Source organism: Miniopterus natalensis, chromosome 9 (assembly GCF_054644295.1).
Source record: "Miniopterus natalensis isolate mMinNat1 chromosome 9, mMinNat1.hap1, whole genome shotgun sequence".
In the NCBI taxonomy this organism is placed as follows: domain Eukaryota; kingdom Metazoa; phylum Chordata; class Mammalia; order Chiroptera; family Miniopteridae; genus Miniopterus; species Miniopterus natalensis.
Window position 1 is genome coordinate 77,294,816 of NC_142089.1, and position 13,667 is coordinate 77,308,482.

The window sequence follows — 13,667 nt, forward strand, 5'->3', positions numbered from 1 at the left end:
GGTTCTGACAAACAGCAGCAAACAGACATAGCAAATGATGATATTAAATATTCATTATGATTCTATCACAACATGTTCTACATTCATTGGTGGGAAATTGCTTGTTGGCTTTAAACATGACTGATTTCCTCCCTCAAAGCATCTGCTCGGTCATAGAACTTGTAATTTTAAAACGCACTGCTTTCTGAGTGAAGGGCTGGTGGTAATTTAGTAGTAACCACAGTCAGACCCGTCCTTAGGGGGCTCGGCAGTGAGCTCCAAGCTAAGCCCCTGCTGTGATCACTACCCTGGCTCCCAGGCTCTTTGCAATTACAGGTGTCGTAAGAGAGCCTGCCAAGAGCAATGCCCGTTTATTAGCCTCGTTTCCGAATGTATGTCAAACAATCGCGCTTACTGTGGAAACGGAGTTTTTTGTTTGGATTCTCATCTTTCTTGATGCCCACGCGCTATTCACGCCCATGGAGCACCCCGGAGGCCTGGCATTTCCTGCGGCTCCGCTTTCTTTCTGCTTATCTGAGCCTTACTTTCCTTGTGATTACAGAATCACAGACTGGCCTCTCAGCTGCAGAAGCCAAACAGGCGCAGGGACGAAGAAGAAAACGGCCCCTGATGGCACAACCAGAGCCAGGCCCCCGGGCCGCAAGCCCAGGCTCTCCCTGCGCGCCCCGATCTCTCGCACCACACACCTCATGCGTGAGTCTCGGACACTGGAAATCAAGAATTATGTGGCTGAACTGTTAGGGAGTCGCCGTTTCCCTTTCTAAGCAGAGTTGCCACCCATTTCTCTTTGAAGCAACAACAGCCTGACGCGCACTATCAGTGGCTTGTGTCCTTTGAGCACAGCTGCCCCCTAAGGGTCAGATCTGACTGCGAACGAGGGGGGAAGGCAATTTGTGTGTGATAAAGAGCAATGGGGTTCCCAGGCCTAGAACACACGCGGAAAATAAAACCGACGGCTGCGCAGGTCTCGATTGGACGGACACACGCCTTGCCTGCCGGTGACGTAAAGCAGGTTCTTCCACCCAGGACTCGAATGGACGCAGGCATGGACGGCCTCAAAGACAGGCAGAGCCATGCTAACGAACCCACTTGTACTGGCCGGGACACACACGCGGTGGGCTGTCTGCATTTCGTAGCCATTTCACTGAACTTCTGAGCTGCTTTCTTCATGTGGAGGCCGCCGGCCTTCATCACCTCAGTGGGAGCCACCGCTCTCTCAGAACTTTATGACATTCTCTTAGAATCTCCTCGTTCGGGTTGTTTGACATCTTCCAGCAAAGCGGTTCGTGGACATGCCTCTGTCTCTCACTGGGCTGTAAACTCCTTAAACAGGGACCAGGTTCTTCACCTCTGTCATCCCCACAGTTTTGGCTCATTTGAGCACCAACAGCGCCCCGCACGAGTTCAGGGCGGTGGGCCGGCCGGCTGACCGAATACTCTCTGCCCGGGAGGTGCGGCGGGGCTGGGAGCGCCCGGCTTTAGTCTTTTATCTGCAGCTTCCTCTTGTTCCCTGGAAACAGCCCGAGGCCTGCCCGGGTGACAGAGCAGGAAAAGCCCTGATTCTCGGCAGTCTGTTGGCACCACCGCAGCTCCAGAGCCCGCATTAGAGCCTGAGCCCTCATTAGATCGCCGGTGCACCCCCAGAGCAATGGTGGGGGGCACGCTCTTCAGGACGCAGAGGGCAGCGGGGAGGCGGGCGGCATGACCCCGGCCCACTCCAGGATGTCCGCGCACAGGGACTCCACGGCATCCAGCCGCTCTATCTGCACCAGTTTTGTGAGCAGCTCGGGGATGCTGTAGCCTGCCGTGCTGATGCGGTCAAACAGCTGCATGCCGTCCGTCATGCCCCCAATCTCGTCCCTCTTTAGCCCGAAGCTCTCGGCGAGGTGGCGCCACGTTTTCACAACAGCCTTCTCGGAGTTGTACGTGGAGCTGAGCATCCGGCTCGTCTTCTCAAGGCAGTCAAAGGGCAGCTCCGTGGGGCTGAGGCCTGCGGAGAGGAAGGGCCACAGTCAGATGCTGCAAACGGCAGTCAACGGAAGAGCAACAGCATTAAAATTATTTTTACAGTTCCCGGTCAGGGCACGTGCCCGGGGTGCGGGCTTGATCCCCAGCAGGGGCCGTGCAGGAGGCAGCCGATCAGACTCTCTCATCATTGATGTTTCTCTCTCTCTTTCTCTCTCTGAAATCAATAAAAATATGTTTAAAAAAACAAAAGCCAGCTTTTTAAAAAAATTGTAAAATAAGACATTCAAAATAAATGCATAGCTTAAGGCAAGCAACACCCAGGACTTTGGCAGCCACATGAAAAGTCTTTTCATAAACCTTAGTCCCATTAATGACCTTTCTCCTCCTAGGAAAAGAACGACCGTAACCACATTGACTGTTGCAGGAATCCCCTCAGGACCATTTCAGCGGCCACCAAAGCTTCAATACAGGCTGCCCTCAGTTGAATAACCCTGCCTTACTTGGACCCGGGCCAGGAAGGAGGTCAAAGGGACAGTACCATGTCCCTTCATGGGGACAGTGGTCACCTTCATGAGAGGTGTTCTCAAAGGCAGCCCAAAGTTGGTGTTATCTGAGCCAAGTCACTGCCAACTCCGTGGACACAGACTTTGCTATACTTTAGACTCACCTAGAAGCATTTTAAACAACTGATGCATTTCCACTTCTGGAAGATGGAATAGGCATGCCTTCCCCCCATTGCTCTGGGTAAGTAGAGCGAAAACCCCTGGCACTATGTATAAAGCAAACATGAAAAGACCCTGGAAAGTGGGGACCTCGGGACGGGGGCAGTGATACAGTGGTGAGTTCCTTGGTGTTCCTTTCGCTTCATCACCCAAAGATGGAGCTGAAGAGTTCAGGAATCCAAATTCCAACGATAACAAAAGTACCTCCAACAAAGCCTGGCTCTCTAAAGCACTAAGAAAAGAAGCTTAGCAGGAAGAAAACATTCAGACAATAACTGCTTTACTGCAGCCAAACATTACAGAAAAACTGTGGTCCCACCACCACCAAGGCCAGCAAAGGCTGGCTGAGGAATCTGGAACATTGCACCCGGGTGGCGTCGGGAAGGCCAAGTAGGGAGCCGGGACTTCCTTATCAGCTGGCAACAAGCCTCCCAACCCCCACGGTGTCAGTGGGGACACTTGGAGAAACAGATTCCCACCCCACAACCAGCAACAAAAAGGAGCCAACACCTGGATATCTGAGGAGGCTGAGCGGGAACTTGGACATCTACCTGTACCTGCCAGTAACAAGGTGGCACCCCCCGCCCCTGCCACAGAGGCAGGACAGGAAGACAGCTATAGTAGAAGGTTAAATAAGATCCAGAGTTTCAAAACATGATATAAAACTGTCCAGATTTCAATAGAAACTCACTCGTCATACCAAGAAACAGGAACATCACAAAATAAATGAAAAAAGGCAACCAATAGACACCAACACCTCCGTGAGATGTTAACATTATCTGACAGTTTTTAAAATAAGCCATGATAAAAATGCTTCAAAAGTAATTTCAAGCATGCTTGAAATGAACCAAAACATTAAAAGCCTTAGCAAAAGATAGAAAATATAAAGATGAACCCAATGGAAATGTTAGAACTGAAAAATACAATAATCAAGATTAAAAACTCAGTAGATATGCTCAAAGGCAGAACAAAGACAGAGGAAAGAGTGAACTGGATAATAAAATAGAAATTACTGAACCGGAACAACAGAGAAAATAAACTGAAAAAACACAGAGGCCCAGGGATTTGTGACGCTGTAACAAAAAAATCTCACATTTGTTTCGTGGAGTTCTAGAAGGCAAGGAGAAAGACAGTGCGGCTTAACAAAGTAATAATGGCTGAAAACTTTCCAAACTTGGAAAGAAAAAAAGGCCTACAGATTCAAGAAGCCAAGAAAATGCCAAACAGGATAAACCCAAGGAAAGTAATATCAAGACACATCATAAACAGACTTCTGAAAACTAAAGAGAAGAAAGTCTTAAATGCAGCCAGAGAAAAACCACACCTCATCTGTAGGGAAAAGGCAGTTAGAATGACTGTGGATTTCTGAACAGAAACCTGGAAGTCAGAGAGAAGTGGCACAGTGTTTCCAGTACTGAAAGAAAAGGGCTGTCAACCCAGTGTCCCATATCCAGTGAAAATATCCTTCAGGAATGAAGGGGAAATCAAGACATTCTCAAGATAAAAACTAAAAGAATTTGTCACTAGTGAAGCTACCCTAAAAGAATGACTAAAGAAAGTCTCTAAACAAAAAGGAAGTGATAAAAGAATAAAACTTGGAGTATCATAAAAGAACACAGTAAGCAAAATTTGGGTAAATACAATAATCTTTCTTTTCTTTTTAAGTTTTCTGAATTATTATTGTCAGTTGATGCAATGGATGTGGTTCTACATATATGTAGAGGAAATATATAAAACAACTATAAACACAAAGAACATAGGGAGGTAAGGTTTATACACTTCACTGAAGCTAGTAAAATAATGACACCAGTACACTGTGATAAATCATGCATATATAACACCTAGAGAAACTACTAAAATAGCTACGAAAAAAGATTTGCTCAAAACACATCAAATGCATCACTAAAAAAAAATCAAAATGGATTTCTAAAATATGTTCAAGTAACCCAAAGGGAAGCAGGAAAAAAAAAAAAGAAATAAAAAACAGACTAAACACACAGTAAACATAAAATATAAATGCTAAACCCTAGCATATCAATAGCTACATTAAATGTAAAAGGTTTAAATATCAATTAAAAGACAAGAGTTTGGCAGAGTGAATTTAAAAAATAACCCAGTTACACGCTGTCTACAAGAGACTCATGTCAAATATAGTGATATGGACAGGCTGAAAGTAAAAGAATGGACAAAGATAGATCATGTAAACACGAATAAAAGAAAAGCAGAAGTGGCTATCACATCAGACAAAGCAGACTTCAGAACACAGGAATTACCAGAGACAGAGAGGGACACTGTATAATGATAAGAGGGTCTGTTCAGTAAGAAGACAGAGCAATCCTAAACGTGTATGCATCAAACAACAGAGTCCCAAAATACGTGACACAAAAACTGACAGAACTGAAAGAATAAATAGACAAATCCACAATACTAGTTGGAGGCTTCAACCCCTCTCCCTCAGTAATCAATGAAACAATTAGAATATAGAAATTAACACCATCATTAACCAAAAGAACCCAATCAACATTTATACAACACTCCAGAATATACATTCTTTTAACAGAATATATATTATTTTCAAGTGTAGGCCTTATACCTCAACAAAGAAATTTAAAATAATTGAAATTATATACAGAGTGTATTCTCTTACCACAATAATATCAAACTGTAAGTCAATAACAGAAAGATAACAGGAGAATCTTTACACACTTGGAAACTAAACACCACACTTTTTTTTTTTTTGGCGGAGATTGAATTTGGTTCATTACATTTATTTCCCCATGGAGTTAATGCATTTATAGACATGCTTTATTTTTCAAATGGAGAAATACTGTTTTCAGAGATCTTTATTAGGTTTCTGCCAGCTTCCTTGACTTTCCATTCTAAGAAAATTGGTTTGTATGTGGGGGTGAGGGAGGAAAGATGTGGGGAGTCCTCATCTTTCTGGAAGTTTCCAGAACCAAAAATTATTGATGCTTCCCAAGTTGGGAAGGGTTACTGGCAGTCACTTCCTGCTTTGTATCCTGCCTCCCTCCGTGAGGAAGGCCACTAGCACTGGGAATAACTCCACAGTGCTGACCCCCCACTGCATTCTGGGGGCTCCGCTATTTAGCTGGCCTCTATCTTGCCCCACTGTTAATGCATTTGGTGTGTTATGAGGTCTAAACAACACATTTCTAAATAATCCAGGAGTCAAAGAAGAAATCTGAAAGGAAAATTTTAAAATAATTTAAAATGAAAATACAACATATCAGAATTTGTAGGACACACTTAAAGCAATATGAGAGAATATTTATATCACAAATCCATATATTTCAAAAGAGAGTCTCAAATCAATAATCTAAGCTCCCATCTCAAGCTTAGATCCTACCTAGAAAAAGATTAGCAAAATTTACCCAAAGTAAACAGAAGGGGGGATATAATAAAGAGCATGAATCAATGAAATTGAAAAAAGAAATACAATAGAGGTAAACATGAAAAGAGCTGCCAGTTCTTTGAAAAGATCAACAAAATGGACAAATTCTAGTAAGATTTTCAAAGAAAAAAATAACAAAATAGGACACAAACTATCAATAGCAAGCAATTGAGAAGGTCATATCACTACAGACCCTACAGACGTCAAAAAGATAATAAAGGAATACTACAAGCAACTCTATACACATAAATCTGACAACTTAGAGGAAATCGAACAATTCCTCAAAAAGCATAAGCTACCACCACTTACCCAGGATGAAGTAGATCATTTGAATAGACTTATCAAGATTAAAGAAGTGGAATTTGTAGTTTTCAAAATCACCACTATCCCCAAGAAAAACCTATAGGCCCACATAGTTCCATTGGAGAACTCTACTAAAATTCAAAGAATTAACACCAATTCTACATAAAATCTGGAAAATAGAAAATGAGGAAACACTCCCCAGCTTATTCTGTGAAGCTAATATTAGCTTGATACCAAAACCAGATAAAGACAATACAAAAAAAACAAAACAAAAAAAAGAAGAAAAGACAACACTACACACCAACATCCCTCATGAGTGTAGATGCAAAATCCTCAACAAAATATTAGCCAATAGAATTCAACAATATATTAAAAGAATTATATGCATAAAAGTGGGTTTTATTCCAAGGATGCAAGGCTGGTTCAATATTTAAAAAATAATGCAATCTCACAAAATTAATGTAAATTAATTACAAAAGCCTCTTCTAGACTAAAATGATACTTAATGGTGAAAAGCTGGATGCTTTCCCTTCAAGATCAGGAGCAAGGCAAGGATGTCTGTTATTGTCATTCTTATCTAACGTAGTGCTAAAGTTATAGCCAGTATAATGAAGCGAGAGCAGGCATATAGAATGGGAAAAAAGAAATCAAACTGTCCCCATCTGCAGATGGGATTATTTATGTGATTATCTCAAGGAATCTACAAGAGAAAGCCCAAACCTTAGAAGTGACTTCAGCAAGGTCACAGGATACAAGACAGACACACAAAAACCAACTGTATTTCTATATACTAGCAATTAAAACAGACACTGAAATTAAAGTAAAATATCATTTATAGTCATTCAAAAATAAATGAAATATTTAGGCATAAATCTAGCAAAACAGGTGCAGGGCTTGCATTCTGAAAACGACATAATGCTGGTGAAAGAAATAAAAGAAAATCTAAATAAAGAGACATACCATTTTCATGGATTAGAAGATGCAACATAGTATAGATATCCAATCTCCTAAACCTTGGTATACAGGTTTACTGAAATTCCTATAAAAATATTTTGCAGCTATAGGAACAATTATTCTGAAATTTATATGGAAAGGTAAAGGAACTAGAATAGCTAAAACAATAATAAAAAAAAAGAATAAAGTGGGAACAATCAGCCTATCTGATTTCAAGACTTAAATAGAGATAGGAATCAAGGTTATATGATTTAGGCAGAGGGATAGACACAGATCAATGCAAAAGAACTCAGAAAATACGACCCACATAAATATGCCCAAGCTGAATTTTGACAGGTGCAAAAGCAATTCAGTGGAGGAGAGATAGCCTTTTCAACAAATGTTGCAGGAGGAACTGGACATGAAACAAAACAAAAAAAGAACCTCAACCTAAGTCTCATATATTATGTAAAAATTAACTCCAACTGCTCATGGAGTTAAGTGCAAAGTATAAAAATATAAAACTTTTAGGAAAAAAAATCATAGAAAAAGACATTGGGATTTAGAGGTAGGCAAAGAGATCTTAGCCTTGATACCAAAGCCAATCTAAAAGAAAATGATAAATATGACTTATCAAAACTTTGCTCTGTGAAAGACCCTATTATGAGAATGAAAAGACAAGCTACAAAGTGGAGAAAATATTTGCAAACCACGTATCCATCAAGGGCTAGTATCTAGAACACACTGCAAAACTCCCAAAACTCAACAGCAAAAAAAAAAATTCACACAATTAAATTGGAAAATGGGCAAAAGACGTGAAAAACATTTCACTGAAGAGACATACGGATGGCAAATAAACCCATGAAAAGATGTTCAAACATTAAGGAAATACAAATTAAACCCACAATGAGACATCAAGTACACATATCAGAATGACTGAAATAAAAAATAGTAACACCACCCAATGTTGGCGAGAATATGGAGAAACTGGGTCACTCATACATCACTAGTAAGAATGTAAACCGTACAGACATTTTGGAAAATCGTTTGGCAGTTTTTAAAAACACGAAGCTACCATTCGACCCAACAATTGCACTCCTGGGCATTTATCCCAGAGAAACGATGTTCACATAAAACCTTCTACATGAATATTTACAGCAGCTTTATTCGTAATGGCCCCAAAGTGGAAAACTGCCAAGATGTTCTAAAATGGATGAATGAGTGATTAACCAAACTGTGGTACGTCCTTAACAGACTACTCAGAAATAAAGAGAAACAAAGTATGATACATGCACCAACCTGGATGACTTTCCAAGGAAGTATGCTTAAAGAAAAAGCCATTTGCAAGAGGTTACAATAGTGTGTGATTCCACTTATATAATATTTTTGAAATTATAAAACTAAAGAAATGAAGAACAAATTAGTGGTTGCAGGGGCTAAGGAGGGGGCGGGGTAGGCAGAAGTGGGTGTGGCTATAAAAGGGCAACCAGAGGGATCCTTGTGGGCTGTCTTCACTGCATCCATGTCAGTATCCTGGCTGTGACTTTTAGGGATGGTTTGGCACGATGTTACCATTGGGAGAAACTGGGTAAAGAGTATTATGGGACTTCTCTGTATCATCTCTTATCAATACAATGATCTCAAAAGAAAAAGTTTAATTAAAAACAACAAAAGACATTGATGCCTGGGACTCACTCCAGACTAATTACATTGGGGTGTTGGGGCAGGTGCGTAGAGGGAGCTAGCGTAAGACTCTCCAAGTGACTAGTGTCCACCCAAGGCTGGGCACTGCTGGCCTAAGGGTCTCAGTGGCACCGTGGGGCTGTAGGCCCATGAGAGGGTGGCTGAGTGCACAGGGCTTTAAGTTCCTCATCCGCCCAGTCTCACTGGAAGGCTCCTTTTTCCTAAAATTAATTTGAAAATCTACTGTCCCTGGGGTATGTGGACATCTTTGGAGCAGAGAAGAGAGCTTTCCAGGGTGAGAGAGTGCAAATCTCGGACCATCTTCCACTGGGCGGCGATGTCTCCCCACCACATACACTTGATCAGACCTGGGCATGACTTTAATACGGAGAGATGCCACATTTCCGCACACAGCTGAGTAGAGTTCTTGGCCCCAGAACTCACCCTCGGTAGTTAGTGCTGACCAACAGAGCACCCAACCAGTAAGCCTGCCCTGGGCCCAGTGCGCTGGGCTGGGCCCAAGTGGAGAAAGGAGCGGGCACCGGGCTACACGCGGTGCCTGGGCCAGAAGGGGAAGTCACGGAGGCAGCCAGTGAGACAAATCTGGTGGCCTGATGAAGCGAGGGAAAGTCCCCTCGCCTCAGTGATGAGGGTTTTATCTCCTGGGAGAATAAGAGGGTAATTTAGAGACTTCATTTGGAAGAAACTGGGAGTGTGGATTCTGGTTTCGGATAGAAATATAATCAGAATATAAACTCAGTCCTACGGCCTCTGCCGTGCCCACCCCTAACCGCAGTTAGGGTAAGGCGCTCTGACTCAGGCTGCGTAGGCTGACCTGGGGTCTTTCCGAGGGGACACCGCGAGCTGCTAGAGAGGAGGGAAGGACAGCTGTTCTGTATCGGATAAGTGATTATCAAAGATTTCAAAGATGATAATGCCAATAAAGAGACGCACCTGGGGGGCCCAGGAGGACACCCAGCTCCTTCCATCCCCAGTCTCTAGAGCACCTGGTGCCTGACTCCACGTGTCCCTCCAGGGAGGCCCTGCACTGGGGGGAATGTTGGCTCCTAGTCCTGAGGGAAGGCTGGTGGGACATGCTGGGGAAATGTGTTAACAGAGCTTGGAGTCACAGTCCATGTCCCTCCGCCCTGACGTCGGTTCAGCCAGCCCTCCTGCTGAGAGCATGCCAAGCTGGACGGGTGGCTTTTCTCACCCCTCCCAGGAGCATCAGGCCTCCTGTCAGCCTCCTCCTCACTGTCAGTGGCTGGGAAGAAGACCTGGGGTGACTGTCCCCCCGGAACAGTCCACGCTCACCTTCGACGACGCCACATACGTTGGCATACACATCCAGTATCTTTTTCCTTCGACTCTGAATCTGTGAAAATAGTTCAGAGAATGTTAATTTTCAGGAAGGGGGCAATGGTAGCAAACGATGAACCAAGTCCTCCATCTCAGCGTGGGCACATAGCTGCTCTCCCCCGATTCCCGACCACAAATGCTGCGTCAAGCCCTCACATGAACATCTAATCCACAGGTCAGAGAGAAAGCCTTTCTTTGGGTTATCCAACTCAAGCACCTCCAATGCCCATTGGCTGGGCTGCTTAGGCTCCGCTGGACATGTAGACTCATAAGACAACCAGTGGCCACATGTGGCATTGGTCTGTTTGGAAGGATGAAGGTCAGGGACCCCAGCTGCCAGGAGGCAGCCAATAGGCGAGGCTCATGATGGATGGTGTAGAACTGGCCCTGCTTGGAAGGTCCCAGGCCCCCTCGTAACCACTCCATAGGCCTCCAGGGCTCTGCAAGTCACAGGCCCCACCGCAGAGGTCACTGAACTGGACAGCCCCAACAGAGCATGACATCCCTGCCAGAACCCAGGCCAGATCCAGTCTCTCAATCAGAGACACTTTTACCAAGAGCAGCATTGCCTGGCAACGTAGCCGACCGGATGCTTGGACCAGGCTGTTAGTGAACCGCATGCTAGGCTCTCAGGCAGCCTGAGGCAGGGCTTGGCTCATCCTTCCCCACACCCCCTCCCACGGCACGTTCCAAGGTGGCCTGCTTCAGGCGACAAACCACATGGAGCATTTTTACATGAAAATGTGCATTCTATGTCGATATGTAGTTATGTATTCATATAGTACATAGCCATGTATTCACATAGCTATATAATTTTGTATTCAAGTAGTATATAGCTATGTATTCATACAGTATATAGCTTTGTATTCATATAGTATATAATTATGTATTCATATAGTATATAGATAACTATATAAATAGTTATATTTAACTATTCTATGTGTGGTTGGATATAGGCCAGTATGTTTACAAAGGCTTTTTCTGTCCTATAGAATTCCAAGCAATTTTAACCTTTTGTCTTTGCTTATTTCCTTTTATGAAGCTATATAAGAGAAATAAGTGTCCTATTTTTAAAAGGTCTTGCTTTAACTCTGTCGCGCCATCTCGGTCTCCTGGCCTGGGCTGCGGGAGTGCCCTGTGCCCCCCAGCAGACTTGCTCGGGAACCAGCTCGGATCTTTCGGTGCGTGACTCCGCTGCGCGGTAAATCACAGGGTGTGTGCGTGGGCCGCCAGAGCCTCACCCCGGCTGACTTGGTGGTGGTAGCCGCCTTCTCCCTGGCCAGGTGGACCAGCGACAGCAAGCACAGCTCTGGGGAGCCCTGCTTGTCGGAGGCAGGCTCCTCGTCGCTGTCCATGCTCCGGCTCAGCAGCTGCTCGTTCTCAGAGGAGGCGTCGTTCTCGCTGTGGAAACAAGAAGGGGGTTTGTTAACGGGGCCTGGGAGGTGCAGCCTGGACACGTCCTCCCAGTGGTGGGGACGGTCGGGATGCAGAGGCTTGTTTCTTAAGCTTTTCCTAAGCAGCTCATGGGCAGGAGATGAGAAGGGCACAGCCTGCTGTGTTCCTTCCCAGCAGGAAGCTGGATGCAGAGTGGCCCACGGGTGCTGCGGGAGGGGACCTGTAGCAGCCTGTGAGGTGGGGATGGCCTCAGCTCATTCCTCCACCCCGCCCAGTTTGGGGAAGGTTCCTGAATATGCTACAGTTTTCTATATGCCATCCAGAGAAGCACAAAGTGCAACCTGTGTCTTCATGGAGCAGACAAGTTGATGCGGTTGGCACGGAATTTGTGCCAGCTCTCTGACATAACTGAAAACAAATCTGGGCAGATCCTGAGCCTGGGGAGCTCCTCCTGACCAGGGGGTGACCTGGCTGAGATGTGTGTACCATGGGGTGAGGGCCACAGCCAGCTGAGTGAGGGGCTTTGGGAAATTGCACAGGAAGGTGGGTGGCTCAGTCACACCATCGCTCACTGCCCAGGCCCACGGCCCTAAGCACATGTGGGGTGAAGCTCAAACTCTCAAAATCATTCCAAATATATGAAAACAACATTCATTTTTTACAGGCATCCTGCTTATTTCCTGTGGCTTGGCTAAAGACCTATATTTGCTAATAATTGGATTATAGCAATGAAGCCCACACTCAACATAATCCTAGAGACAGAATGATACAAAGAAAACAAAAATAGCGGGTGAAACCCGTGAGGCTTCAGGCCTCGGGGAGCAGGCTGGCCTGCTGCTGTTGCCACCTGAGAGCAGGCGAGGTGGGAAGGCACCACTGTCCCCAGGCCGCCGAGCTGCCCAGGTCCTTCCCCTGAGACCTGGGAGAAGGCTGAGGGCATGAAGGCTCAGTGTCTTGTCTTTTAAAACACAGCTGTTGAGTGTTAATTTTTATTTAACATTTGTGTATGAAATAAGCATCATTTTTCCAAATAGGGTCCCCAAATATTTCCTCAGTCTTTAGAGGAAACTTAAGTCATAGGATGAGTGTTCTTTTTCCCACCCTCTTCGTGGGAAAGCAAAAAGGCTGGAAGGACAGATGGAGAGTGGCTGACACACATGGGATTAGACAGATGAAGGCTGGAGGAGCAGCTTGTCTCCAAGAGGCTCGCCGAAGAACCAAGTCCCTGCCACACAGGTGCACGGCTGGGTTTTATCCTGCTCACAGCAGCTTGGACCTGCCATACCCCTTCCAGGTGTGCAAGAAGTTGCTCAGACCACAGATTGGTGGGGTTTTGAAAAGTGATCATTGGCAACAGAGGCACTTGCAGAAATAACCATTTTCGACAGGATGGCCAAGTTGAACACACACAATTGCTTTCCTTTCCCACTATGCAAAGATTTCATGAGCTAAGTTTGCTTCCTGCCCTTCTGTTAGGAATGTTGAGTTTTCTAAATGAGATAACACGTTTGGTGGTTTTTAAACGCCAAAGCTCTGTGCAAACATCTGGATTCATTATCATTCCTAAGAAGCAGGGCCCTGCAAGGTTCAGGGTCACAGGCTGGGAGTGAGGGAGGAGGGACTAAGCCTCTGCTCCTCTGGTAGCCAGCTTGGTGACTCTCATGGCTCTGTGCCTCCACCCGCAGTGGGGACATTTGTGTGGATGGGGTCCCAGGACAATCATGGGGTGGGCCTTTGCAGGACTCATTCTAAATGACCATACGAGGCAGGGAATACAAAGTTTACTTCCCACCCTGGCCAGGTGGCTCAGCTGGTTGGAGTGTCATCCTGTACATGGAAAGGTCGCAGGTTTGATTCCCGGTCAGGACATAAACCTGGTCGCAGGTTTGATC

At 45.0% G+C, this 13,667-nt stretch overlaps 1 protein-coding gene across 1 annotated transcript in view; it reads right to left on the reverse strand.

Moving 5' to 3' along the window:
- Window positions 1-1,192: 1,192 nt before the first annotated feature.
- Window positions 1,193-13,667, reverse strand: part of EDAR (ectodysplasin A receptor) — a 91,412-nt gene continuing 78,937 nt past the window's right edge. Inside the window, exons 10-12 of the mRNA XM_016201863.2 lie at window positions 11,622-11,781; window positions 10,336-10,396; window positions 1,193-1,990 (exon numbers count right to left, since the gene is read on the reverse strand). Of these exons, the coding sequence (XP_016057349.1) occupies window positions 1,668-1,990; window positions 10,336-10,396; window positions 11,622-11,781 (544 nt within the window). The 3' untranslated portion in view covers window positions 1,193-1,667. The remainder of the gene's footprint in view (window positions 1,991-10,335; window positions 10,397-11,621; window positions 11,782-13,667) is intronic.